The 25,809-nt window shown below is 35.0% G+C and overlaps 2 protein-coding genes across 2 annotated transcripts in view; one reads left to right on the plus strand and one right to left on the minus strand.

The window, feature by feature from the left end:
• Positions 1-13,851, plus strand: part of LOC116165605 (retinal homeobox protein Rx-B-like) — a 32,529-nt gene extending 18,678 nt beyond the window's left edge. The window contains exon 3 of the mRNA XM_031480188.1: positions 13,361-13,851. Within this exon, the coding sequence (XP_031336048.1) occupies positions 13,361-13,723 (363 nt within the window). The 3' untranslated portion in view covers positions 13,724-13,851. The remainder of the gene's footprint in view (positions 1-13,360) is intronic.
• The window catches only part of LOC116165602 (major facilitator superfamily domain-containing protein 6), a 73,994-nt gene extending 53,538 nt beyond the window's left edge, over positions 1-20,456 (minus strand). Inside the window, exon 1 of the mRNA XM_031480181.1 lies at positions 20,348-20,456. The gene's annotated coding sequence lies outside the window, so the exon portion shown is untranslated. The remainder of the gene's footprint in view (positions 1-20,347) is intronic.
• Positions 20,457-25,809: the final 5,353 nt, after the last annotated feature.

The following is a 25,809-nucleotide window of genomic DNA, read 5'->3' on the forward strand; positions in this document are numbered from 1 at the left end:
TGCGGGGTAGTGTGCAAGCGTTCTCAGGGTTTCTCAATGTTTATTTTGTTCTTTTCTGGTTGAAGAGTGTAATTACAGGTGGTGACAATTTGTTATTATTTACATTTTACATACAATACTGATATTTGCTTAATGCAGCATGGCATCTCCATGTTTGTTGTTTTGATACCGTTACTGAATCATGTTTGGTTGCTATACTGTACAGGTGGTTATGCCTTTATATTATTCTATTAAGTATTTATGTATGTGTTCATGTGGAAGAGGATTATCAGTAGAATGATCTCCTGTATGTGTCGACTAACCGTTTCCTCCGCGAAAGAAGTCCGATTCTTCACTGTATGTTACTCCCTTATTTCGTTCCCGCTACCGGACGGAGCGTTATTAGAAAGTATAGCTAAATACCAATCGATGAAATTATAGAAGATAAGTTAACAAATGATCTATTTTGGAGGAAATCTCTTGTGGTGGAGACGGTTTGCCATACATTTACCGCTGACATCTAATTGGTAAAATGAAATTGAAGAAATAATATGGGTCGAAGTTGTCAGCCTGTTACAAACGTAAGTGTAGAAGTTACAATTTCACCCCTATCTTTGGAGGGTAGATCCGTCCGTTTAACCTCTTAATCTGAAATCTTTGCCTTAACAGGAGTGTTTCTTATTTTTCGCATCATTTTGTAAAAGCCTGTTATACGTAATTGCAGAAGTTATAATTTTACCCCTATGTTTTGGAGGGTAGATTCGTCCCTTTAGGCTCTGAATCTGTAAGATTTGCCTTAACAGTAGTCTTCCTTATTTTGCGCATAATCTTATGAACGTTGTTCAAGCCTATTAAAAACATAATTGTTATAACTTTACCCTTATCTTTGGAGGGTAGATTCCTCTCCTCAGCCTCTGAATTTCCAATTTTCCGTCTTGGCAAAAGTGTTTCTTATTTTCTGCGTGATTTTATGAAAGTTGTTCCTGCCTCTTACAAAATATAACTGTAGAAATTATAATTTTACCCCTATCTTTGGCGGGTAGATTCGTCTCTCCAGCCTCTGAATTTGCAATCTGCTTTGACAGGAGTGTTACATGTTTTTATGAAACTTGTTTCAACCTGTTACAAACATAATTACGTTGTCCAAGCCTGTTAAAAACATAATTGTAGAAGTTATAATTTTACCCTTACATTTGGAGGGTAAATTCGTCCCTTTAGCCTCTGAAATGAATGTGTTTCTTATTTTGCGCATGATTTTATGAAACTTGTTCCGGCCTGTTACAAAATAAATTCCAGAGGTCGTAATTCCAACGCTATCTGTGACGGGTACGTTCTTTCCTTAACATCCGAATTTGTAAAGGGACTTTTGCAGAAGTGGTTGTTAACTTAATCATGAATTTTTGTGGCCTCAGTTAGTGAAGTGATTATAAAGGAATCACGAATTTGTTGTTCTGTAAGGTTTTTGGTTCCTCATCGTAGTTGATATTGATTTCATTATCACGCTTGTAGGTATGCTTTTTTTTACACCGTTTCTATTATAAATTCATAATATCGTATAACTTAGCTGGTCAACTATAATATTTATGAATCCGAATCCGAATCCCAAGCTAACTTCAGCGACATCTTCAAATATTGATTGTTCAATATCATTAATTGAAAAACCGCCACATAGTGTTACTTGATTACACAGCGTCACTAAGACAAATTTAACCTGAACGAGTAAATTACATTTGTCTTGCATTAAAAGTGGTTCGATTTCATTTACACACTGTATAGGCAATAAAGATAAAGGAAATGTTACACTTGAATACGTAGCGAGCTTCTGAATGACCCTATAAACTTTACTATTATGAGGGTGACAAGAGTATTGTGCGAATAGTGCATAGGGAGCATTCAGGTGTCTACCTAATTGGCTATTCAATGTATTATACATTCTGACGGCTAATTACTTTTATTGATGAAGAAATTAACAAGTTAGCAAAGGTATTTTGTTACCATTTACGATTAAATTAATGGAACTTGGGCAATGCTGGCACTTGAGACATTTTGGGAGTTTTCGTTTCCTATAGGAACTGATTTGTGATGAAATTGGGTAATAAGGAAACAACCGGGGTTCCATTATAAACCTATTCGTTTAAGACTGAGTGTATGCAATCAAGAAAAGGTAAAATAAGAGGAATATTGGAAGCTCGCAATGCATTTCCGAAATGTGTAAAATTATGTAGAAATCGAGTTCATATTACCGTCTGTCTCGAAACATGAGGGTAGCAAATGATTTCGCGATTTGACTATTTGAAATTTATGATTATCTCTAATATCTCCATATAACTTCCACAATGCAAGACAGATTTAGGTCACAGTAGGTGAACCGAATTACCTTGTTTTTTAAAATGCTTACTTGAACTTGATTAATGAATTTAAATTAAAAGTGATTGAGGACGTGATTAACACTCTTGCCGTCTATTTCTGTGTGATATATTTATATCCGAGGGGAAAATCACATCATGATCATATGAAGAGATTACCTACACTAAAAATACACATACTATTGAAATTCACAAGATACCCTGACATACCCAACATTTTCTTGAAGTGCCCCTCAAAATACCCAACATATACCTCGGAAATGCCGACTTATAAACAATAGTCCTTTTGAATTAGCACGCTACTTTGGACCATTCTGAAATATTGTGTGGAATATTTTGAGGAAAGATATTTCTCTGTCATATGCTTATTTAAAAAAACAATTGTATGTTGTACAGGATGGCATTTGAAAGAGTTTCATTGAGAACAATTTTTTCTTATCTAACGCCCGTTTCAAAATTTGGTTTTGCGCATGCCCAGTGCCAACTTTCTTATTTATGAAAGCATTTAAATGAAATTTGATACGTAGGCATTGGAATAAAAGTAAATATAATACCAGGTTCAAAATTTGGTTTTACGCCATACTCAGGAGCTCGTTTGTTTACACATTTATTATTCATAAAGTCGACGTTAAACCAGAAAACTTGAAAAGAAATCTCTGTATGAAAAATAATTTCAAGCTGAAGCCTTGTAAGTCAAAATTTCAAAATCCGAAGGTGCAAAAAACATTTCTTTCTTTTTTTTATTGCCTTTATTTTATAGTGGGCGGAGTGTTAGCAATTTGCTACTCTTCCCACTCAACCCACTATATAATCACATTTCAATTTGCGGCGTAGAAATGAAATCTCAATCTTGAAGTTTGGAAGTCATGCGTAACTTTCAACTAAAGTTTGGGTATCAAGACTGAATGAAGATTTGAAATACATTCGTAGCCCGATATTATTCGATGGTTTAAGCCGTGAAACCGAAACAAAATTGTGAATTCTTGAAACCCGTGTTAAAAATTCGGAGCATGAATGCTGTACAAGAAATCGATCTAAGCAGAGAACTTGAATTAAATGCCAACACTCATTGTCCAATACCAGTGAAACTGAAAAGTTTTACTTATAGTTCATGTTGCAGTTACAGTCTTGTAGCGCCACATTGTGAGTTGAAAAATAAATTACGTGTACGCAGATTATTATACATATCAATAATAAAATTGTATAGTAATTGTTATTGTTTACTATTTTTTAAATAAATAATCATAAATACATTCGTTTATGGTTCAATTATGTGTTTTTAGGAGATTTCCAGCTATTAATTTATAACAATATAATCCCAAATCTTAAAGTAGGAGAGATGGGGAGGGGGGTGGAACATTTGGTGTAACTATCACCCTAAATTCTCCCTGTAAGTATTTTATGTTTAGACTTGGTCACGCTTTGGGGATAAACTGTATAAGGTGGGTGCCCCATACGTAAAACATTATTACCCAGAGTTTGCATCCCTAACTTGATCCATCCAAGGGGTCCACTATACTTCCTAACAGCCTATTCTGGGAATACCAAATAGCACGCTCAAAATCGTCGTACGTCTCTTAGTCAAAGTATAGAGCTTCGATTCTTGTTCGCTGTTTGAAAAACTTGGTTTACTGTTCCTTTTTCTCGTTTGAGGAAAACCTCGAAATTCTTTTCCCAACGTTTATATGTCAAGAACTAGGTAGATATTGTTTAATTTACAAACTTTAAAAATACCGGGAAGTTAAACCATTTTTTCAGTGTTGGGTATAAAAATTAAGTTTCATCAAAGGGTTATACATTCACATAAAATGTAGGTACTGAAAGTTCGTTCATAATGCTTTCAACGTCCGTTTCGGTATAAAATCAGAACTGCTGTGTTAATTTGAGAATTTTGCCTTTTGATCCCCGAAGCGTATAATTGGTTATATTGAATATTCTTCATGCATGCTTAAGGAGCATATTATGGTCAATCAAAGATATCCGCGCACGTTAACAGGATTAATATATACCTACTTTATCGCACTAAATTAAGTTTATGCGCATCGATTTGGTACACTGTGCACACACTTTATACGATTTAGAAATTAATGTTGATATATTCCTTATGTAAGTTCATTTGATGTGCAACTGATTTGAATATCCAACTTTACCGAAATGAAAAGACGTTAGTCGTGCTCCATTTTAGGTTATAATTAATAACGGATACGTGTACGTACATTAGGTGTACTTGCATGTGCTCAATTTCAAAATATGTAATTTATAATAGTGTCTCCCACTCCAATCCGCTTAAACTTAAATTAAAGTCGAACAGGTTTTTACTTCCATGATTACAAAAGTCACTTAACAAACTAAATAATTACAAATCCGGAATACATGGTCTTGTGCAGAATAATTCTGAAGCTGATTTCAGTGAACTATAAAAGAAATAGTAAATGGACAAACATGCAACAAAATCCACTGGGGAAGAGCTTTCGTGGGAAGGAAATATGAAGCATCGGTTGGAAAACGACGTCGATAGTTATGAAGTCGGACAAATTGGAACTTTCTGGAATTGTATAGTGTAGGCGTGAAATGGATAAGTGGCACAAGATGGTCATAAGAAGACAGTATGATAGTGATAGAACTCCTTGGTTTGTCATATTTCGTGATTCATTTTAGAGGTTACCACATACTTACATTAACTCTGACATCTGCACCAAAATAAAAAGACTCTTGAATAAACGGAGAAGTATTGACTACAAAACTGGCACCTCTAATAAAAACCATTGAATGTGGAGAGTTGCAGTGATCATGTAAACCAAAGTACAAGAAGGTGGAACATTGGAAAGGTTACTGTACTACACTAAATAACTCTGCTTGCACAAATTTAAAGATCCCAAATCAGCTAAAACGAAGTTAATGGGGGAGTTCCACAGAGGTTTGAATCCGTAAACAGCGGCGCAATGCGTTTCGTTATTGCATTGCTGAAGAATTTATTTGCCTTCGGAAAGGAATATGTTTCAGATTGTTCATTTTTACTCTCCAGTAAAAGAGAATCCATCAAAAAATAATTATAATACCGTTTATTCGGAGCCCGGTCATCCATCTAGCAAAATATGACGAGTAGGATATTTGCAAAAGTTGCTTTTATTTGAAAGAGCAAAGCTTAGTGAGCACGCGTCTCTTGAGGCAGTTGAGTGCTTCGTGTCAAACATAATTAGTAGTTTCCGGTTGGAGTTGTGTTAATCGTTTGAAATTCGAATATCCTGCCTTGTTTTGCCTGGTCCTATATAAGCATCCTTTTCTCGAACTCCCAGTAGCTGCGACGAAATTAGCTGTTAAACTCTGATATGGTATCCCATTATATGGATATATTATAAGGAACAACTGGAACTGATCCCATTTGCTTATTAGAGTAGACGAAATTGTCTACCCCGTAACCTTTGGGAAATACTCATGTGTGAAATGCTTCAAGACACCTTCTTAGTATTTTATTTAATATTGATTATTTTGCTTTACATCTTTTCGGTACTTGTGTTGCTTTGCTACTATACAACATAATGCAATCACTTTAGTTAAAATTCATATTGAAAACCTTCAAGTCAAACCTTTAAATTCCGGCAGGGACCATTTTAGTTTAAATGTGGCTACATAGTTATCAATTAACTTATATGCCACACCGCTTTTACACTATGAAGAATTTAAAATTCGGTCGAATATAAAAATTGTTTCGCGTCACTTTAATGGAGATGGGTGCAGCAGCTTTACCTTGTACGATGATAAATGGCTGTACTTTTGATACATTACTCGGTTTCGGTGGCTGCAAAGCGGTGGGTGGGCGCTATACAATCAACAATTTGGATACTCATTTTCATTGAGAGTTTCCTCGCGCGGTTTCTGATTTTTACGGCGATTATCTGAATAGGTACCTACTAATATTGTACTCGTATGTTTAACCCTAATAAGTTGAATGAGGATTACTCTACAATTGGCGAAGAGATCAAACCGTATCAAATCAAATCGCATCCCAAGTAGCACAAAGTTGTATTTAATAGATATTAATTATGTGTAAAAAAATGTATCTAAACAAATACATACACATTTAATTCTACGACAATACAAACAAGATATCTGATTCAAATTTGACAGACACAGGGAATTGTTCTCTCCATTTGCATAATTAACTTCACTTTTAAAAAAATTATCAAACTATACGTATAGAAACTTCTGTCACAATTAAAATGCTCAATGACTTTAAGCATTGCTTTAAGGTAAAAATACAAATTCACAATACCACATGTAGACGTAAAAATCATTGAAATGGAAATCAATATCTTTTTAAATATATGCGTAATTTAATAGGAATTGTGAAATAGCGCAAGGTCGGGTGTTAAGATCTGCAGAGGTACCTCTAAAAAGCATTACGCGGGAAACTCTATAAGTAATTGGGCGTAAGCCTGTTGAGGGTCTAGAACCAGAGGGACAATAAATAAATTTCAGCCGTACATGACGGCAAAAACACCGCAAAAAAAGGTGCAAAATGTCACCAGAAGAAATTATTTTCAATTGACGTACAAGCGAAATTGTCAACAGTAAATTGGAAATACTTCCAATAAACGGATTTTGTACTAAACCCATTACAATGTATATGTACGCATGTTGCAGGTCCACTCCATTATTTCGTTCGGAAAAATCGTTCTATTTTCCAATATTGATAACGATAAACTGATATATAAGAACAGTGCATCTGACAGATCCCCGTTGATGGAAACAGCGCTTTCGATAAGCTTCCGTTAAAACAAATCCAATTAACGTTTTTGAATGCAGGTCTAAAATGTCTTCGTTCATTTGATTCAATGAAGTTTAAAGTTTTATCAATTAAACCAATATTATGATTTCAGCGCGCAATTAGCTTTCCAAACTTGCATTTTCCTTGTATTTCCACCTGTTTTATGATGACACAATGTTATTATAATTGATGTGAAAATACTACGGTAATTAAAAGGTTTGTTGACCACTATCATAAATTGTAGTAATAAGTAACTTCACACTTAAAGAGAAATATGAGTTGCGTCTTCCGTTGCAAAAAAATGTCATATTACGAGATTCCCTAGTTCTCATCATTAATTATTACCGCTGCTTACATTTATTCTGTTAAACGCGAAACAGGAGAAATGACTTTTTGATTCTAGTCTAGCGCATTATACGAAAAATCCGAAAGCGTCTACTGTGCCCTAGAGGAAATTTCCAAAAATATTTAAAATTTCATTATGTAATATAATACTTTTTTATGTTGTTATCCAAAAAAGTGAATTCTTTAAGAATATGTAATGAAAAGTTGAAAATTAGTGGTTGCTATTTAAAAAGATATCCCATTTGTCATGCGTACGCCACTGAATTTAAAGTATGTAGATTGATAGCAAACTTGTAACAATTTTGAATGTGATAAAGGAACGTCTTTAACAAAAATGTTGTTTTGTAGATAAATTCAGTGTTCCAGACAACATTTTCACCCTATATACTTTTGAACCGCCCCGCCATAATTTTGGATTTGGTCATTATTCCTAGACACATAGGTGTATTAAAGAAAACCTAAAGTTTCTTCTGAAGTATCGACAGCTTTTCGTCAACGAATATGGGTGCGTTTTTTAACTAAATTTAGTAATGTCCATTTGAATTATTAAAAAGTTCAAATTTAAGAGCAATTTGTGTACACCGAAATCTGCAACCAACGGGAGCACATTTTGTTGCCATTTACCATTTGCCTCCGAATTATGTTATCGTTTTGAAAATCCTCACAAATGTTTAATACTATTTGTTTAAATTTTTAACCACAGATGCTTCTAGCTAGTACAAACAAACATATCGTATATTATAAAAATCAGGTGTGCATATGCGCACACTGCGTTTCTTATTTATAATAATATTTATGCCTTAATTTATTTTCCGTTGTACACGCAATAGACGCATGAGCTGATGATGAAATTAAACATGGAAATGGATCACCTTTAGAAAGTTTCCCAATTAAAAGGACTTTATTACAAATAATACGTATAATTAATGAAAAAAAGGTTTTTGCCCTAAGGCGAGTAACTTTAGCGCATTCTCCATGATATTAAAATGTGATTTATCGATTACATTGAAAAAGAACCAAAACCCGGGGAAATTCTATTTCACAGTTGGCAGGAACGATTTCGCATTATGGCATTATGGCCTCAGTCGTGGTGTTGACTCAACCAAAATTTACATTCATTTACCAGTATTGTTAAAGAAGTCATAAAACGGAATTACTCGTTACCGCAGCTACTTACCTATATAACCACTGCTCATAGCTCTACACGAACATGCAAGAGGGAATATTGTCTCATTCTCAACGAACCAAGAGAAGGGTTTCCCAGAAAATTAGTTTTATTCAAAAACACTGATGGTCTCAGTCTTTTTGGATTTTCCGTAAAATAGGTACAAGGTGGTCTGGCCATAGAGTTGAAACGAAACGAAAAAATAGACAATCAATTTGTGTGAAAGGTTACCTATTTTATTTTTAATTTTATCGCTTTTGAAAAACTAAAAATGAACTTTTTACAATTTTGACCCATTTTCAAATACAAATTTTGCCGCAAATTTGAAAAGTAGAAGTCAGCCCTTCTTCTGAATTCGCTACTTGAAAAATCTCTTGCAATACTACGAAATTTCTCCACCCTTATTTTTGCAATTTTAACACAATTCTCACATGGTGCTGCACTCCTTCATTCATGCAAGATAAGAACTACGTGAAGATGGTTAAGATCGAAAAATTGAATCGTTCGAATTAATATCATAGAGAAATTGAAGATTTTAATGTTTTCGAAGTGTGATGACAATTGCACTATTCTTCTAAATGGGTTTGTTCGTACAAAGCTATCGAGAATCTTATATTGCATATTGCAGATTTAAAATTTGCACAGAACCTCCACGCTTTGTATCGTTTTTGCTACGTTAAATATATATTAGAGCAAATATTAGCCCATCCCGTAAAAATATTTGAGCTGTACATAATTTAATTTCATATAGTAAGATTATTAATGGCACGACGATGCCTGAGCTTTTTTCAGATGACGAATTGGTACTAATTTCTTGTAGGTTTGAAAAGCTAAGAGAAGCTCTAAATGATGACACAGTCTAAGCTAAAGTTTAACGTTTTCGAACAACCGTGAAAGCTTTTCTTTTTCTTTCCCCTCTTACAAAACGTTCCTTCTTAGGGTCCAATTAATTAATAGCTCCGCTTCCCTTATCTTTATTATGATATTAATTGTTCATTTTGTCATGAAATGATTTTAAAATATAATAAATTTGTACTTTTCACAATAAATAAACACCCATCAAAGTAATTACAGCAGAAGTTGGGGACAATGTAACGGTGTGTGAGCAGATAACGACATGATTTGTATACGGTACGGTTGTTGAGAGATGCCACCCAACGTACGTCGCGATGCCTGTGTTAGACAAGGAGCGGCTACGTAATTTATTGAGCGATAAATCGTGCACTCTGGCGGCCAAACGAGTAACTGCGTTGACACAATACTAACAGACCACTTAGTAAATTTCGTACTGCCATTTATGAGGAGCGGGATATGTATCCTAACACTGCTTCGGGGGTTGTTTTAATTAATTTGGTCTTTGTTACCATATTCGGTAAGCATCAATGCGCGCGTTATTTTTTCTCTTTTTGGTTCATTGAAATGTACTTTATAATTTTCATATTTCTCGAAAATTTAATACACTTTAAATGAGCGAGGAGTCTGTCCAAGTAATTTAAGGATGGCATACAAGTGAAAATAATCGCGATTACAGACTTTTAAAAGACTTCTCAATTAATTTTTCAGTATTTTCTCAAATTGCGCATTAAATCAGGAAGCCGAGTTAAACTCTGCCCCTTTTTTCCCGTAAAGTGGTTGAATTTCATTTCCTAGATAACTTTGTTCTAATTTAAGACAATTAGTGGGAATTTAGTAGGTAAACGAATTTCAATATATAATTTACGCACCGATAACAGCATGTAATTACCTTACCGCGCCTAATTAATGTATAACTACTTATAGGCTTGCTCAAACAATTCGTTTATTACTTCATTTTCTAGATTTTTTAAATTATGGGAGCTGTTCACAAATTCAGCAACCGATGTTAGTCTGCTGGCGATATTCATAGAAAAGAGTTCAACGTTGGGATTGATGGATGCTGGCAGTCCATCCAGAGTTAAGCTATATCTATTCACTGTGACCTGTTATATTATGAAATGAGTAAACCATGGATTAGGATAAGTTAATTGACATCTTGAATGACACAGTTTGGTTTTAATATTTCTGAACGGTGGAATAATTTCGATTTGCACTTGCATCATGCGATGACCTTTGTTCGATGAACACTCGGTGTGGGCATCATAATAAATTATCTTGATCGTCGATCCAAATGCAGTTGTTTTCTGCGCCGATGTATTTCATATTATTTTGCATAAAAGAGATGGAGATCTAAATGGGGGTAGGTCTTAGACTGTAATGCAGAAAGTAACTACATTTAGTTTTTCACGTCAGAGCAGCATGCGCCTGCACTAAACGTATAGACCTGGAACATTTAGCGGCACTTATTATATTTATAGATAATTAATTACCCTATGCATTGTAGGTATAAAATCTATACGTTTAATTATGTGTCAATTGGTATTGGAAAATTGGAATTAATGAACGTAAAACGTTTAGAATTCGGAACTCTTGGTACGTTATTGATTGCCAAAAAATAATAACGTCAATAACAATTTGGGCAAATAGCTCGAAGGGAAATATAAAACTGAATAATGCGCTCATAAAACAGTTAAGTGACGCTGTTGTTGATCCCTCTATATAGAGTGAAGTAGGAAAGATGTAAAATTCGGCATCAATCAATGTTCAACAAACGGTATGATAATGTGTTGTTGAATAAAATAACGCCATTAATAACAATGATTTAGGGAATTATTGGGTACGATTTTAGCGCCCTCGCCCTTAATTGATTTGAAGTTAATTGGCGTAGAATAATACAGCCATATTGATTAACTAGGAGATTTTAGGAATGCGCTTAGTGGAGTGATGATTGCAATATAATTTTTGTAGGAACGGGCGTCCGTTGCAGCAAAAGCGAACCGCTTAGTTTCCATAGCGACACCTATTCAGTGCTCATCATTTTTGTCAATCTGAATCATAATTTGGGGTTGAAAAGATATAGTTTGTTGATGAAGCCATTCGATTTAGTGTCTGTAATGAAGTAGAAGTTACGATGTACTCATAAACAAAGTTGTGGGTTTGTATTCCACATCACAAATAAACGAGAAGCGACTGCTACAAATCGGCACACAAAGCGGAGCTGTTTACGGATCAGGCCGGTCTCACCCTGACGCGGATATACCACTCAATTACAGGCGTGTTTATCGAGCAAAGTCACCCCCGTCGTCTCGCTGCTCATCGTTCAGTGCCGCGTTCCTAATGACCGTCATTTACATCTAATAACGTCAAGTCATGCCACTTATGCAAATAGCTTTAGCGTGATCTATACCTCAAAAAACTCTATGAAACAACTGCTTCTATTTAGCATACCACCTAAAAACTGACTCACTTTGCCAACTTCATTTTTGCGCCATTAAAGAAATTAACGTTACATAGACGTCAACAGAAATTAATTAGGAAAGAGCTTACATTAGTTTGCTTCCTCTTTTCAAAGTTTTCGTACAATTCAAGATTCCCCTTTGCTATTACCTGACAAAGTAACCTTTTCAATGCGCACGATTTAATGTAAAACGTGCAAATTACATTTTTAATTAATTGGCTCTTAAATTAATACATTTGGGCTTATTAACTAATTTTTACACTTTACCAAACAAACGCACGTAGGTACCTACCCTTTCTCTCACGGTTTTATTAATTTGCCTAACTGTGCAGACTTCGAACATGGATCCCATTAAATTCTGCTCGAGGAATTGGAAAATATGTAAATCGCGTTAGGTATAGTAATAATAAATCTCAATCATACATGACAATAATTATCTCGACACGTACACGTAATTTGTTACGGTACTTGCTACTTTTTTTTCGAAAAAATCATTGCCACATCGATCAGATCGTAGTTCACGCATAAAATAAGCGCTCGTCAATGATGTGGTTTTCACAAACATTTCCCTTTCGCTTTTCTTTCGTGCTTTAATTAACATTCTTTGATCTGTTTATTAAAAACGTTAGCCGCTCGCTTAACGATGCGAATATTATTTTTAGCATAATTAATCATATCACCTATTATATGTAAACATTCGCATTATTCAATTTGTTATGAGGTATGAAATTTCATCGCACGGAATAATTATTTTGTCGGCCTTTATTAATGGCTTAAATGAAAATCAACAAAACTTCATAAAAGCCTGCACAAAAGCCTTTTGTGAAATATTATCTGCTGAAAACTTAGATCGCTTTCTGGTCGACGGGTTGATTTAATGCTGTACGGTTAGACTACGACGTGCATGAGAATGTGGCGAAATAGAGCGATAATCGGAGCTCAAACGGCGAGCCCGCTCTAGTGGCCATTTCCAGTTGAAACGCTAATCGATGTGTTCGCTAATACCTACATCTCCTCTTACCCTCCACCCCAGTCTTCTACCCATTAAAGGACAAACGGAATTGAAATGCCAATATGATTATAGAGACGCTCCCAAATTGTAATCATGATTCATGTTCCACTGAACGTTTCATTTACAGTAGAAGAGATCAATTTGAGGGACTTTATTAATTTTAAACGGATTGCTCAAATTTCCCACATTCGCACTTCGTCACGATAAACAGTAATTAATATCGACTTATTCATTTGCAAAGAATTATTTGCTTATCGTTCCCCATGAAATAGTAGCCGTCAAATCGTTTTACAGACGCTGTAATAATATATTGGATCGATAAGGATGAAAAGGAGAGGCTTAGTTACATAACTCCAGCAATTAGCCAGTGTTTATACTTTGATGATAATCTAATCGCGAATTATTGTTTCAGGTGAAGATATGGTTTCAAAATCGTCGGACCAAATGGAAAAAGATTGATAACATCTCGAATGCCGAAGCGGCGGAACACAAAAATCAAATAGTTAATAAAGACAATACAAAATGTTCCGACGAAATACATGGTAAATTAAGAGTGCTGTCGAAACCTGCCAGTCACAGCTCGAATTCAAGCATTGAGAGTGATTCCAAAAGTTCCGCCTCGCTTGTGGTCGACTCTTCACCCACATCTAAGAATTTTAAAAATATCTTAAGTGGATGTTTACCCCTGTCACCTGAACTACACTTCCAAGCGCAAATAGATTCAGCTAAAGATGTCCTTTTAAATTTATCTTTTAATGTCAAAGACACTTCCTAAAGTGTAAAACTTAGTGTAATATAGCAACAAATTTGACACTCAAAGTACAATTAGTTGCACATCTACTGTTTATAGAAGATATTTTCATAAACCATTTAATTGTTCTAAAATATCGACCATGTTTTATATGTAAGGTATCTCTGATATGTTTGTAATACTACATTTAGTAATAAATGGTCTGTTTTGCATAATTTCTTATTTAAATTGGTTTCAAATTTTTGATCTACATGAAACTGTATTTTTATAGTTTCCTACTTGCCCTGTTGTAGTAGGGAAACAAACCAAACTCAAAACGATTCCAGTATAGGGGAAGCTTATAGTAGAGCTACCCCTTGTCAGATGCCGCACACGTACAAACCAGAGCAATATTCAATGAGTGTTAAATAATTAAATACCCATCAACGAATATTTAAATGTATAACACCTTACAAATTGCACAAGATTGAGAACCGAGAATGAACGAGACTACAAAACAATAAATGTAGCTGCCTGGTTTTACGTAAAGCTCGCGTGCATGTCGTAAAATTGCAAAAGTATTTACAATGTAGAACTTTGATGTTTCTGTATCTAGTAGGTACATTTATAGTTACCCACCGAAGAGACGTCTTATCGATTACGTTACCAATAAAATTTATTTCGTCTGTCCACGTTCTAATAAAACTATAATCACTGTGTCTCCTTGTTTTTTTGTTACTTTAAAAAAGATTTATTGGCTTGTTTTCTACATTCTCTTTTAAGGATGAATAGGAAATTTTGCGTGACGGTTGGTAAATTATTATGGATTAAATGATGCGAGATGATTCTCGTATAGGTCCGAAGTGTAAATTGTCCCCTTTATCTCTAATTAACAATATGTGTAAATAATCTTCCTAGAGCCAATAAGAGAAGCACGTATTTAAAGTCTACGTATACAGACACAGTTAAATTTAATCAAAGTTCTATCAGGATTACTGGTGTTGGGAAAGCATTTACGTGATTTTGTTACTATTGAAAGAATTAAAATGTGTTGCATAACTAAATTTTTTGGTACCTTCCATAGGTTATGTATGCTTCTCAAGATAATTTTCTTGTTCACAAAAAGCAGAAGTTATAAAATGAAGAATTTACCTACTATTATACTTTTCTTTAATGGTAATGTAAAATGTTACCCTTACTTAAAGACTAGCATCAAACCTAGCGGTCTTCTTAAAGATAGAACTAGAATCTTCAATGATTGGGTCACGTACCTAGAATTAAAGAAAACATTGATCATTCCAGGTTCCAGATTTTATCCCCCGATCGCCCCGTGGCCTGTTGCGAAAAACGGTGCCAAACAAAAGAATTTTACGAGTTCTACAATGAATCAGTAGGTACCTCGCCTGTTGTTACATTTAGGTTAAAACAAGTTAAAAAAAAGTGATCGTAAACGATTTTCAAAAAACGTATTTCCACATTAACAGTCTTTGCTCGAAAAAATAAGTGGCTCTAAACAAATTCGCTTTCAAGCATTTAACCAATCAAATCCGTCCGCAAATCAGAAAGTTAGTACTGCCCATGCACAACCTATTCTACATGTCATCATTTCAACTTGATTTTATGAGATCTTCATGCATCCATTAATTTTACAACACACCTCCTTAAGGGGTTGATTCTGTCCCCTCAGATCAGCATACCTTGTAAAACAAATTTTTTAATTTGGTATTATTTTTACTTTTATTCGAGGTATATACAAGATTTCATTTAAGTTATTTAACAAATAAAAAAATTGGATTGCGCAAATGCTCAAGCTGGGTTGCGCACGCGCAAATTTTTTTAATTCGTCTGCATATAACACAGAAAACCCGGACATTCATGTGTTCTTAGTAACAAAAATGATACAAGCTCGCATTTTTTGGGGTTTGGTCAGTTTTTGGGCTGTAAGTTTATAGCCCGTTAGTCTACGTAGCTGAAAAACGACTTTTCTTATATCTTGGAGAACATGCGTACCCATTTTCAAAGCGATCAGACGTTTCTGCCCAAAGTTATCATGCACACGGACAGACAGGCAGACGGGCAGGCAGACAGACGGACAGACAGACAACAGACAGATAATACAACATTTTGTCTCGGTGATCGTTAATAAACAGCAAAAGTGTAAAATTATGGTACATGAAAAAATTGATTTCTTACTATAAGTTTTTTAGTAAGAAACGGAGAAAAAATTCCTTCCTTGGGAAAAGTGATAAAGATGTAGTAGCGACCGGACGGATGGACATACGGACGAACAGTGGCCACAATAGCGCTAAACTTAGGTCCATTCTATCACACTTTCAGAAGTTCACAGAAAATGAAAGGTAAAAATATCTTAATTCCCTACAAAAAATCTGCGACCGTTTCAGCATCATACTCAGGCTTATAAACGAACGACAAAAAAGCGAGTCGATGGTGTCCGTCTGTCCGTGAACACGATAACTGTCAAACGCTTGGACCGATTTGGTTCAAACTTTGCATAGTTGACCTATATGCCTATTGAAAATGGGTCAAATCCAATGACCCCTTGGGGTCACGCCTCTCTGTCTCTGCCAAACGCTTGAACCTATTTAGTTCAAACTTTGCACAGTTGACCTATATGCCACAAGTAACAAGCCAATTGAAAATGGGTCAAATCCAATGACTCCGTGGGGTCACACCGAGGTACCGCCTTTTTAGACGCTCTTTATGGGTTTATTTCCCTATTGAATGATAAACGGATTATGGCAGTGCCGGATTTAGGTTACTTGCGGTCCTAGTCCAAATTTACCCGAGCAAAATGGAATGTGGTACCTAAAAATAGTATTAACCAGGAGGTGTCGATATTGAAATTGCCCATCGTGCGGTAATGAGGATGAGGCACCTCTTAAGCCAGAAAAAGAAATTAATTAGTTGATTGGACAGTGAGCAGTTGAAAAGGAAGCGTGACTCCCCATTTTTATTCGCTTCGGTATTACTTTTTGTATTTTTGGTTTAAAGGACATTTTTTTAAATTGTCCAGAATAGCGTTGGGCAAAAAAATCGATTAATCGATTATAATCAAACGATAATCGATAATCGGGTTTGATTATTCTATTAAATTAATCGATTAATCGATTATTTGATTAATCGGTTATTTGATTAATCGATTATTTGATTAATCGGTTATTTGATTAATCGATTGTTTGATTAATCAATTATTAAGTAAATTTTAATTGATTATTATTAGCTGGATCATCAGTTTACGCAAAAAGGAGCACTCACAGCTCACAAGTATTATTTTATTTTATAACGGATGTTAAAACGTCACTTTAAGCAGCTAAAATGAATTAAGATTGTATCATCAAAACTAAAGCACACCTCATCGGAGAGTAAGCTGCCTAATCATTTATTTTTATTTATTTATTTTTATTTTTGACCTTCATTTTCAAATGGGCAGGGTTTCAGCCAAGGCTGCTCTACCAACCAACCCACTATGCATTTGCAAATATCCATGCCCGAACCCGGATTCGAACCAGGGACACTTTGTTGATTATTGATTAATTGATCTGCCTAGTAATGAACGATTTGATGAAAAGAGTAATGGAATTATTTTTTATTTTTATTATTAAATAATTAACGTATTAATGCATACAAACAGATATTTATCACTCCTTGTATGTGACAATCGACTTTTGATTAAACGATTAGGTGATTAATCGATGATTTGATTAATCGATTATTTGATTAATCGATTATTTGATTAAACGATTATTTGATTAAACGATTATTTGATTAATCGATTATTTGATTAATCGATTAATCAGTGTAATCGATTATTTTTCATAATCGATTATCGATTATTCAAACCCGTAATCGCCCAGCCCTAGTCCAGAATACTCCCCTGTGGTTTACTCCGGTCATTTTTGCGCCATTCTTTAGCGCTATTATAATAGCTCATGTACCTACACTTTGTAATTATTTTAAATAGAGCCTACGTACTCCCGAGCATTAAAAAAGTCGCAACCCCAATCTCCCTTAGTATTACAATGCCGTTTTAATGTCACCCCTAGTGTTACAATAGTGGCAGCGGTATATAATTTTCTTACGAATCATATAGAAAAATAGAGTTGATGATAATTTCTCCGAATCGAAACGTTGTAATGAAAATCTCTGAAAGGTGTCTTGCAAAGCTCAAAAAGTGGCAATGAGAAAGTGTTTTTATTTTTTGTATATGTTCAAATATCAGAAAAAAAATTCAGTTTTTCTGACATATCTTCGGAAGAAATCGGAATTTCTGGTTTTCTTTAAAACATGATAAAATCTCTTTAATTGCACAACTTTTCCTAATTTCACAATCTATCTAATATTTTCTATGGATTCCGAGATCCCCACATCCTTATCTTGGACACAGCGTATATTTCAAAAAGTTAGACAAACTGTCTCTTGTCAAAAAACTCTTTCAAATTAGTAGAAAATTCTAAACAAGACTAATTACATACTGATTAAACCGCACGCCTTCCAAAAAAACAAATCTTCATTTCGGAAAAGAAGAATTGACTCCAATAGTCTAATTTTTGGAATAAGATCCGTTTACTTAATAAAAGTGGTGTGTAGGTGTGAATTCACAGCCATATCCGTTCATACGAGGTGTGAGGTAAATTGATCGATCTCGAGAAATTTGTTTAAAGGATCATTGCAGTTAATCTTACGTCACCAAGGCAACAGACTCAGAAGATCGCCGTAAATACGACATTTAGCTGAAAATCCTTATTTCCCTTTTACTGACATTCACTTTTTTTTTTAGTGCGACATACGAATAACGTAAGATGCAGTGCTTATCTTTCTAAGGCTGCCCTTCTGGAATCTGTAACAAAGAACAATTACGTTATCAAACAAGCATATGCATGGTTAAAGCGCATTTTTGGTAATACCGATCAGTATTTTATTAGCGAAGTTTAAAATTATCTATCTCATGAGTAATCTAACCCAAAATAGACTAGATCCTGCACATCTACACTATAGCAGAAAGCTTTTAGGAAAAATTTGAAGTCTCTAGCTATTGTAATTGCTGAGATCTCAGCCGAACAGCCAGCCAGCCATAATGAATATAATAGCGTATTTTTTTCAAAAATGCGCTAAAAATGAAATTATATAATTATTCATCAAGTCAAGTAGGTTGATGTTTCCGGTGCTACTTGACTTAACTTGATTTTCAAGCTGTGACGGATAAGTAATTTCGAACTCCTGATTACCAGGCTAAGTAGTAAGTATGCAGCACCTATTTCATCGACGATAAGAGACGCAAAATAAATTCATAATTGCTAAATATCGGGCGCAGTACATTCGCGCCGCAATCTTCACTACCGCAAATTCACCCTCGAGTAAATTCGCTCTCGAAGAAGGTTAGCTCTCGAGAGCTTCTCCTCCGGAAGGCTGGCTTTTAGAAAATTCGCCTTCAAAGGATTCTTCCCAGCAGTAATCCCCAAAATATTAGTCTCCGAAAATTCATCTTCGCCGAAAAATATAGTCTCGTAAGGTAGCGATCTTAAGAAAGCTCTCTTGACCAAATAAGTAACAGCGAATAAAAAAGAGCCTAAAACTAGGAACACTAATCGAAGAAAAACTAGTCAAAACTCCCGACATATTATAACATGTAGACAATGGTCTCTAGCGCCTTTATTTTGAACCCGACGTAAAAAGTGTATAAGATTTTTTTGAAAGCTTATCAAGACACATCTTTTTGGTATGGTGCCTTGACAGACGTCAAGATAAAAGTTACTTTTTTGGGATCTGTGAGCTTCAAAACGTCCAGAAAATCCAAAATTTGCATATGGAAAATTGATCACGATTACAATACTTTGTATGTAGTCGGAAAGTACAAAAACAATCAAATTTATTTTCAGTTACGTATATGCACTCCGTATCACGCCACATTTGTTTCATTTGATTATAACATGTACTCCCACCACGGGCACAACCAGTTAGTGCTATCGCATAATTACACTCAAAACTAGGAAATTTGGAAAATTTAGTTAAATATCGGCGAGATTGTTACGGAAGAAATTCGTTTTCTTAGAAAAGAGTCAATTAAACAATGGATCATATCCCTACTACAACCCTATACACTAGATAGATTAGGCTACGTCACACGTGGAAACCATATAGGTTAAGGAATTATAGAATTCAAATTTGAAATAAATGTTTGATTACAAAGGGTATAAGCAAATAGGCAGAAGTTATTGGCAATTCTTTTAGTGAGACACGTATACCAAAAATTACTGAGAGCTAAGCAATTGGCAAAGGCGTAGTTTATTGGTAACAATTCCTTGGTATAGGTAAAAAGATAATAATTATCACATTCTATCTACAACAAAATGAGATTACGAAATCCGTTTTGGCTATTTCTTGTTCAAAACTCGTCCGCCACATCCACTAAAGTCACTAACATATGAATGAAACAAATTTGCAGAAAATATTCTTTTGAAGGACGTTCAGACAATGAAAGACCATATCAGCGAGTTTAAAAAAAACAAAAAAAGCCCAAAAATTAGATTTCAAACAAATCATTTGTGGACATGTGTTCTTTGGGTTTGCTAAAAAGTATCACTGATTCCATTAGTGCAGGAACGTGCATCCAATACTGTGTTAGTACATGTACTTTTATGTTGGACTTACTTTAATTAAAACAATATCTCGCCTGAGCAGAATCATTGACCAAAGGAGGCTCGAAATATCGCACTGCACATACAGACACATCACGCTCGCGGACTACGCCAAACTGATATTTTAAGATGCAGGTATACGCGATAACAGGTAAAGAGTTCACGGAACTCGTTATCTCTAGTGACAATAATTGAAAACTAAATCGATTCCAGTGGCGGATTACACTAATGAAAAGGGATGCGATTAGCTCGCTCCAGGGATTGATAGTGATACTAAATGTCCTGGTACCTAATTGGAAGTATTGTGGAAAATTTTCCATGTGTCCGTAAAATTCGTATTTTTCAAATTATGAATAGGTAAAATGAACTTTCGCTCGGTTGAGGGTTAAATAAAAAAATTCGTTAAGCCCTTGTGAGCAAGAGGCGAAGAGTGCACTTTCAAATTTGTTTTTTCGATTTTAATAGCCCTTATGGACATTTCATCCCTTAAAGTAGTTAGAGCGCCTAGGTAAAAGTAACAAGAAGTTGGTGAAAATTTGGTCACTTATTCTCTGAGAGACGCACTTTCTAATGGTCAAAAGAAAAAAGTGTTCCTATGTGCCGTTTCTAAGATATTTGACAGTAAAAACAGGGTATTTTAACATGGGCTCTTATGGACAGACTCAGTTTTTCTGAGCTAGCGAAGGTTTTTGTATCAAGACTTAAATGAGATGCGTCTCATTAGAAGCGAAATTTTGTGACGAATCTAAATATGCACGGAAAAGTACATGTTCATGATGAAATCAGGAAGATATTTACCGCCGAAGCGGCGTCTGCTCTGACGCGGCGGCACGCTATGCAGCACGCGTTTAAATTTCATGACTTTTCCACTAGGTCTAGTATATAGCTGAGCTAGGACAATCTTTTCCTTCTTCTGCTGAGCACTTTTCTTCACAAAAGGCATGGTGTCTTTCAGAAAGAACACTAAAACCAGCAATATTTATAAACGACTGCACACGTCTTGTTGACACACTGATCGGATCGAGATCAAGATAGCGGCTGGGAATCTCTGGCGCCAACATCGCAAAACCAAATCCACTACACCGACTTCACGTAAAACGCCAAATTATTTAGTTTCCCGGCTTTTACATACGTCTCGCATACGTTTTGATGAAAAATAAATATATTCGTTTAGGATTTACCGCTTACACTGTGAATATTTAGTCGCGGTGTGTCATTAACATTTAGTGTGCAAAGGTTTGAAACAGGGTCGAAAAGTAGGGACACTAGTCAAGTTGACTACTATATATACCTTTTTAAAAATCATATAAGACGTTTGCATTGTGCTGAGGTACAAAATACCACTCATACCGTATTTCTAATTATGTTTCCTTCATAACAACATTTTTTTGGGGACGTTTACCGTAAGTAATAGGTAGGCCGAGTACATCACTTGACTTCAGCCGAACGCGCTCTAACTACTTTAACGAGAATACAAACATGAAATAATTTCTTATCGAATGACACCAGTCCCAGGGCCGTAGCCAGAGGTATGCCAGGGCAGGCTGAGCCTCCCCTGAAAAATGTTAAGCCTGCCCTAGCCAGATTTCCGAATTTCTTATTGTAATTTACTAGTGTGCTAAAATATATAATTATTACTATTGACGATGTTGCGGTTATCAATTAAACGAACATATCTATGTATAACATGTTTTTTAAAATCCGCAACGCTGCACTGTCTATCGGTATAGAATTACGATATATCAACATCTCAAATGGCCGAGGGCGTCTCGTGAAGTCGGTGGTTTATCACAAATATTTGGTGAAGCTTTGATCTCTTAGCGCATTTTTCAACGAAGGCAAACATATCTCATATTGTAAACATTACATTCTGCGCAATCCCAACTTCATTATTTATGACAATATTTCTTCGAATTTGTAACCATAGATGCTTCTAGTAAAGAAAAACATATCACATTTAGTAAAAATCGAAAACTAGAAATGTAATTCGCAAAGGGAAACACGTAGTAAAAAATCAAATGTGCGCATGCGCAAACTGCAAAATGACATCTTTTTTACTTACGAAAATCTCTGAAAAATTTTAACCATATACGCTTCTATTACGAGGACGATTGAGAAAATTTAATCTGGTTAAGAATCGGTGATTAAAAACTTTTAAATTTAAAAAATGCGAAGTACTACTTTATTTTGATGTATTTTTCTCGAGCATGTTATTAAATATAAATATAAAAGGTAGAGGATTGCGATTGCTTACCGTGAAAAAACAAGTGTGTAAAAGTAAGTGACATTTGATATCTGCTATCGTCTGTGCTGTTTGATGAGCATTAAATTCGTTCCAGGGTACATTTAATGTAGTAATAGGTCACTCTGAGAAATTCAGGGTTTGATTTTAGATTATTATTCATTATTTAAAAAAAATTCCACGTGTGTTCACAAACCTAGTAAATTTTGAATTTTTTGTTAATTTAGGCCAGCCGAGTGGTTATTTGCTAAATAAAATAAGTGCTTATGAAAATAAAGCCAGTAGTGTTTTTTTGAAAACTAGAAATGCAATTACCTACATTTCAGATTTCAGTCTGGAGGCATATTCTCGATATCATTGGAACAAGTTTGTATACGCTTGTAACGCCATTTTGACGTAATCTTGAACCAGTGGCATAGCAAACACACGTTTATGTGCTTGCTTCATTTGTCATAGTTCAGGAATAGGCCGCCTGTCCTGAATGTTTGTGAGCCTGTCCTGATTATACAGTCTGGCTACGGCCCTGACCAGTCCCAAGTCTAAGTAAGTGGTGCGGAGCCTTTGTGACTCAGGCAGGCCGACAGACAGACAGACACATAAGGAGCGTAAAAGTGCACTTTTCATTTTTTTTTAATGTTTTACTGGTGCGTGTTGTGCACATTGTAAATTGCTCTCAGTTCGCGATTTTGCAATAATTATAAAACCTTCAGGTCCAGTTTCGCTATACTTACCTGACGATGGTAGGTACAATACAATAGCCAGTTATATTCTCAAGAAGTTTAAACCCCCCTTTCAGATTAACATTAATACTGAGTGTTTTCCGAGCTGATTTATAAATAATGACTTAATTACCTTGTCATGCATTGCACATATTTGCTATAGTACTAAGGAATGCATACAACAAGTTTAACGGTAATAAGATTTAAAGTTTGCCGCTCTAATTATTGTTCTGTTCATTATTAGACTAAATAGCATCATTGTAAACTTTGGAGTGTAACTTCTCCTTGCCTTTGGCACACAGCAATAAATAAATAAAAAAGTATGTGTGTACATATTATGGTTACTTACACCAAAATGCGTTAGTTAATAAATCCTTTTGAGACAAAAGAGTAACAAATGGGGTGAAGAGCAGCGGTCAGTGGGCAGCAAATAGGGCAAACGAGGTCTTTGGGGGGTTTGAGGAACGCGAAACAGATACCAATCCACCCCTGTTGCACATAAGCTCAACTAAATTGAATCAAAAGCATTTAATGCCGACAGCAAGATTCTACGAACAGTAGTTAATGCGTACAATATTACCCAATTAAATATTTTGCATGCTATCATATCAGTTTTACATATTTCATTAAAATGAAATGAGACGGCGTAGTGAATGCGCTGATGTAGTTTAGGAACGTGACGAATTATGTTATCTACACCCCTATTATCTATGCTGCAGTTATAATATTTAAATCAATTCTGTTTATGCAAAATAAATTATGCAATTTCATTATTGATAAAGATCGCCATAGTGCAAAAACTAGTAAAAAAATGATCACAGGTTTGTAGATGGAATAAACTTATAACGTAAATTCTCTAAATATATTGCTATATTATGATTGGTACTAGCGCAAAGGATCAAGTACATTCCCGACACAAATAGAAGTGAAGTTTGGAAGCTTAGCAGGAACTCTTGTATTGCATGCATGAATGAACCATATACCATATTTTTTTGCAGAAAATCTGTCCATCGTTTACTAGAACATGTTCCGCATGCGGAAATTAGAAATGATCCTGTGGAACGTTTTCAAAATGTATCCTTCCGTTCGTTCGTCACAGTGGAAAACTGAACCTTCTGATTTTTTTACACGAATAAATTTTGATTGTTACATTAATAATTTTCATTTAAAAAAAACCTTTAGAAACATTAAACAATTTTCCAATTGGACAAAAAATTACGAAGGTATCGAGAAATTGTTTTGGTTTTTACTATGATATACTTAAACGACTAGAATTTTGATTTAGTATCATTCCATTATTTAAATACTTTATTTAAACAATGGTGTAATCTCAAATAAATGTGTACGGCAGTAATTGCACTAGCGGACAAACGATACAATTTTAATAAAGTCAGCCGAAATCATTGGGAAACCACCCATAAAACGTAATAGACCATATCCTATGGCCAACGATTTCACATATTAGTAACATACAGCAAGCGGAAGTAGGGGTAAGGGTAAAAAAATGTTATAAGATGTATGGGTGATAAATAAGTTTGCGTTTCCTGAAGAAAACCTTATACACAGCTTTGAAGCTACCAAGCCAAAAATTGAGTCCCAAAAGATGTTAGTGTAAGTTGTCCAAAGCGAAAATGTTTCATTACCACTCAATGTTTCGATTGGGAGGAAAGTTGTTTTTATCTGTGGAGAAGAAGCCCATGTGGTAGAAAAAGAAGAAAACCGCGCAAAAGGGAAATATCTCAATTTGAGTCTTCGGCAGCAGCAGCATTAAAAAGACTTGCTTGATAGAAGACCATCATCGGTTCAAAAATTCTGTGCGTAAAATGCTGTTTGAAGTTGTAAAAAAAATTAAATTCTCAAAAATACGCATAAGAATGAAGCAATCTGAAATTTTTAGATGTACAATTAATCAAGAAGATACCATCGAGAAACGTTTGGACAATAAAAACTGAAACAAACTCATAAAAAACATAATAAGAATTTAATAAAACGTACGTGTTATCGTCAGCGAACAACTGGACACTGTTCGGTGGACTACGGAGCAACCACGTTCTGTTGTGACTTATTCCAGTGTATTCTCACTTAATTCCTTATCTTTCTGAATTTATTCCGACGTATTCCATCTTAATGCTTGCTATTCCATAGTCATATCCTATGTATTCGTAACTTTTCCAGTATATTCCAGGCACCGGTGGTGGACCACTCTTCCAGTTAGTGCAATAATCAGACACGTTTCCTACAATTTATATAACATCCTCAAAATCCCGTAAAAATGAGGGTTTATTGACCTTTTATACAAAAAAAAATGCCTGGTTCCAACAGCCTAAGCTCAGGTTTTCCACCCCATCGCCAAAAACATAATCTCCAAAATGTACAGCACTAGCATGAAAATGTTGCAATAAAAATTCATATTGATTTGTGGTTAAAGCATGTTCATTGGCTAAAGTTACAAATAAGTTCAGGTCAAAACGACGAGCGGGTCAACTTATTCGTTTTTTAAGATAACTGTAGGTT

This window comes from Photinus pyralis, unplaced genomic scaffold, assembly GCF_008802855.1.
Source record: "Photinus pyralis isolate 1611_PpyrPB1 unplaced genomic scaffold, Ppyr1.3 Ppyr1.4_LG3a, whole genome shotgun sequence".
Classification (NCBI taxonomy): Eukaryota; Metazoa; Arthropoda; class Insecta; order Coleoptera; family Lampyridae; genus Photinus; species Photinus pyralis.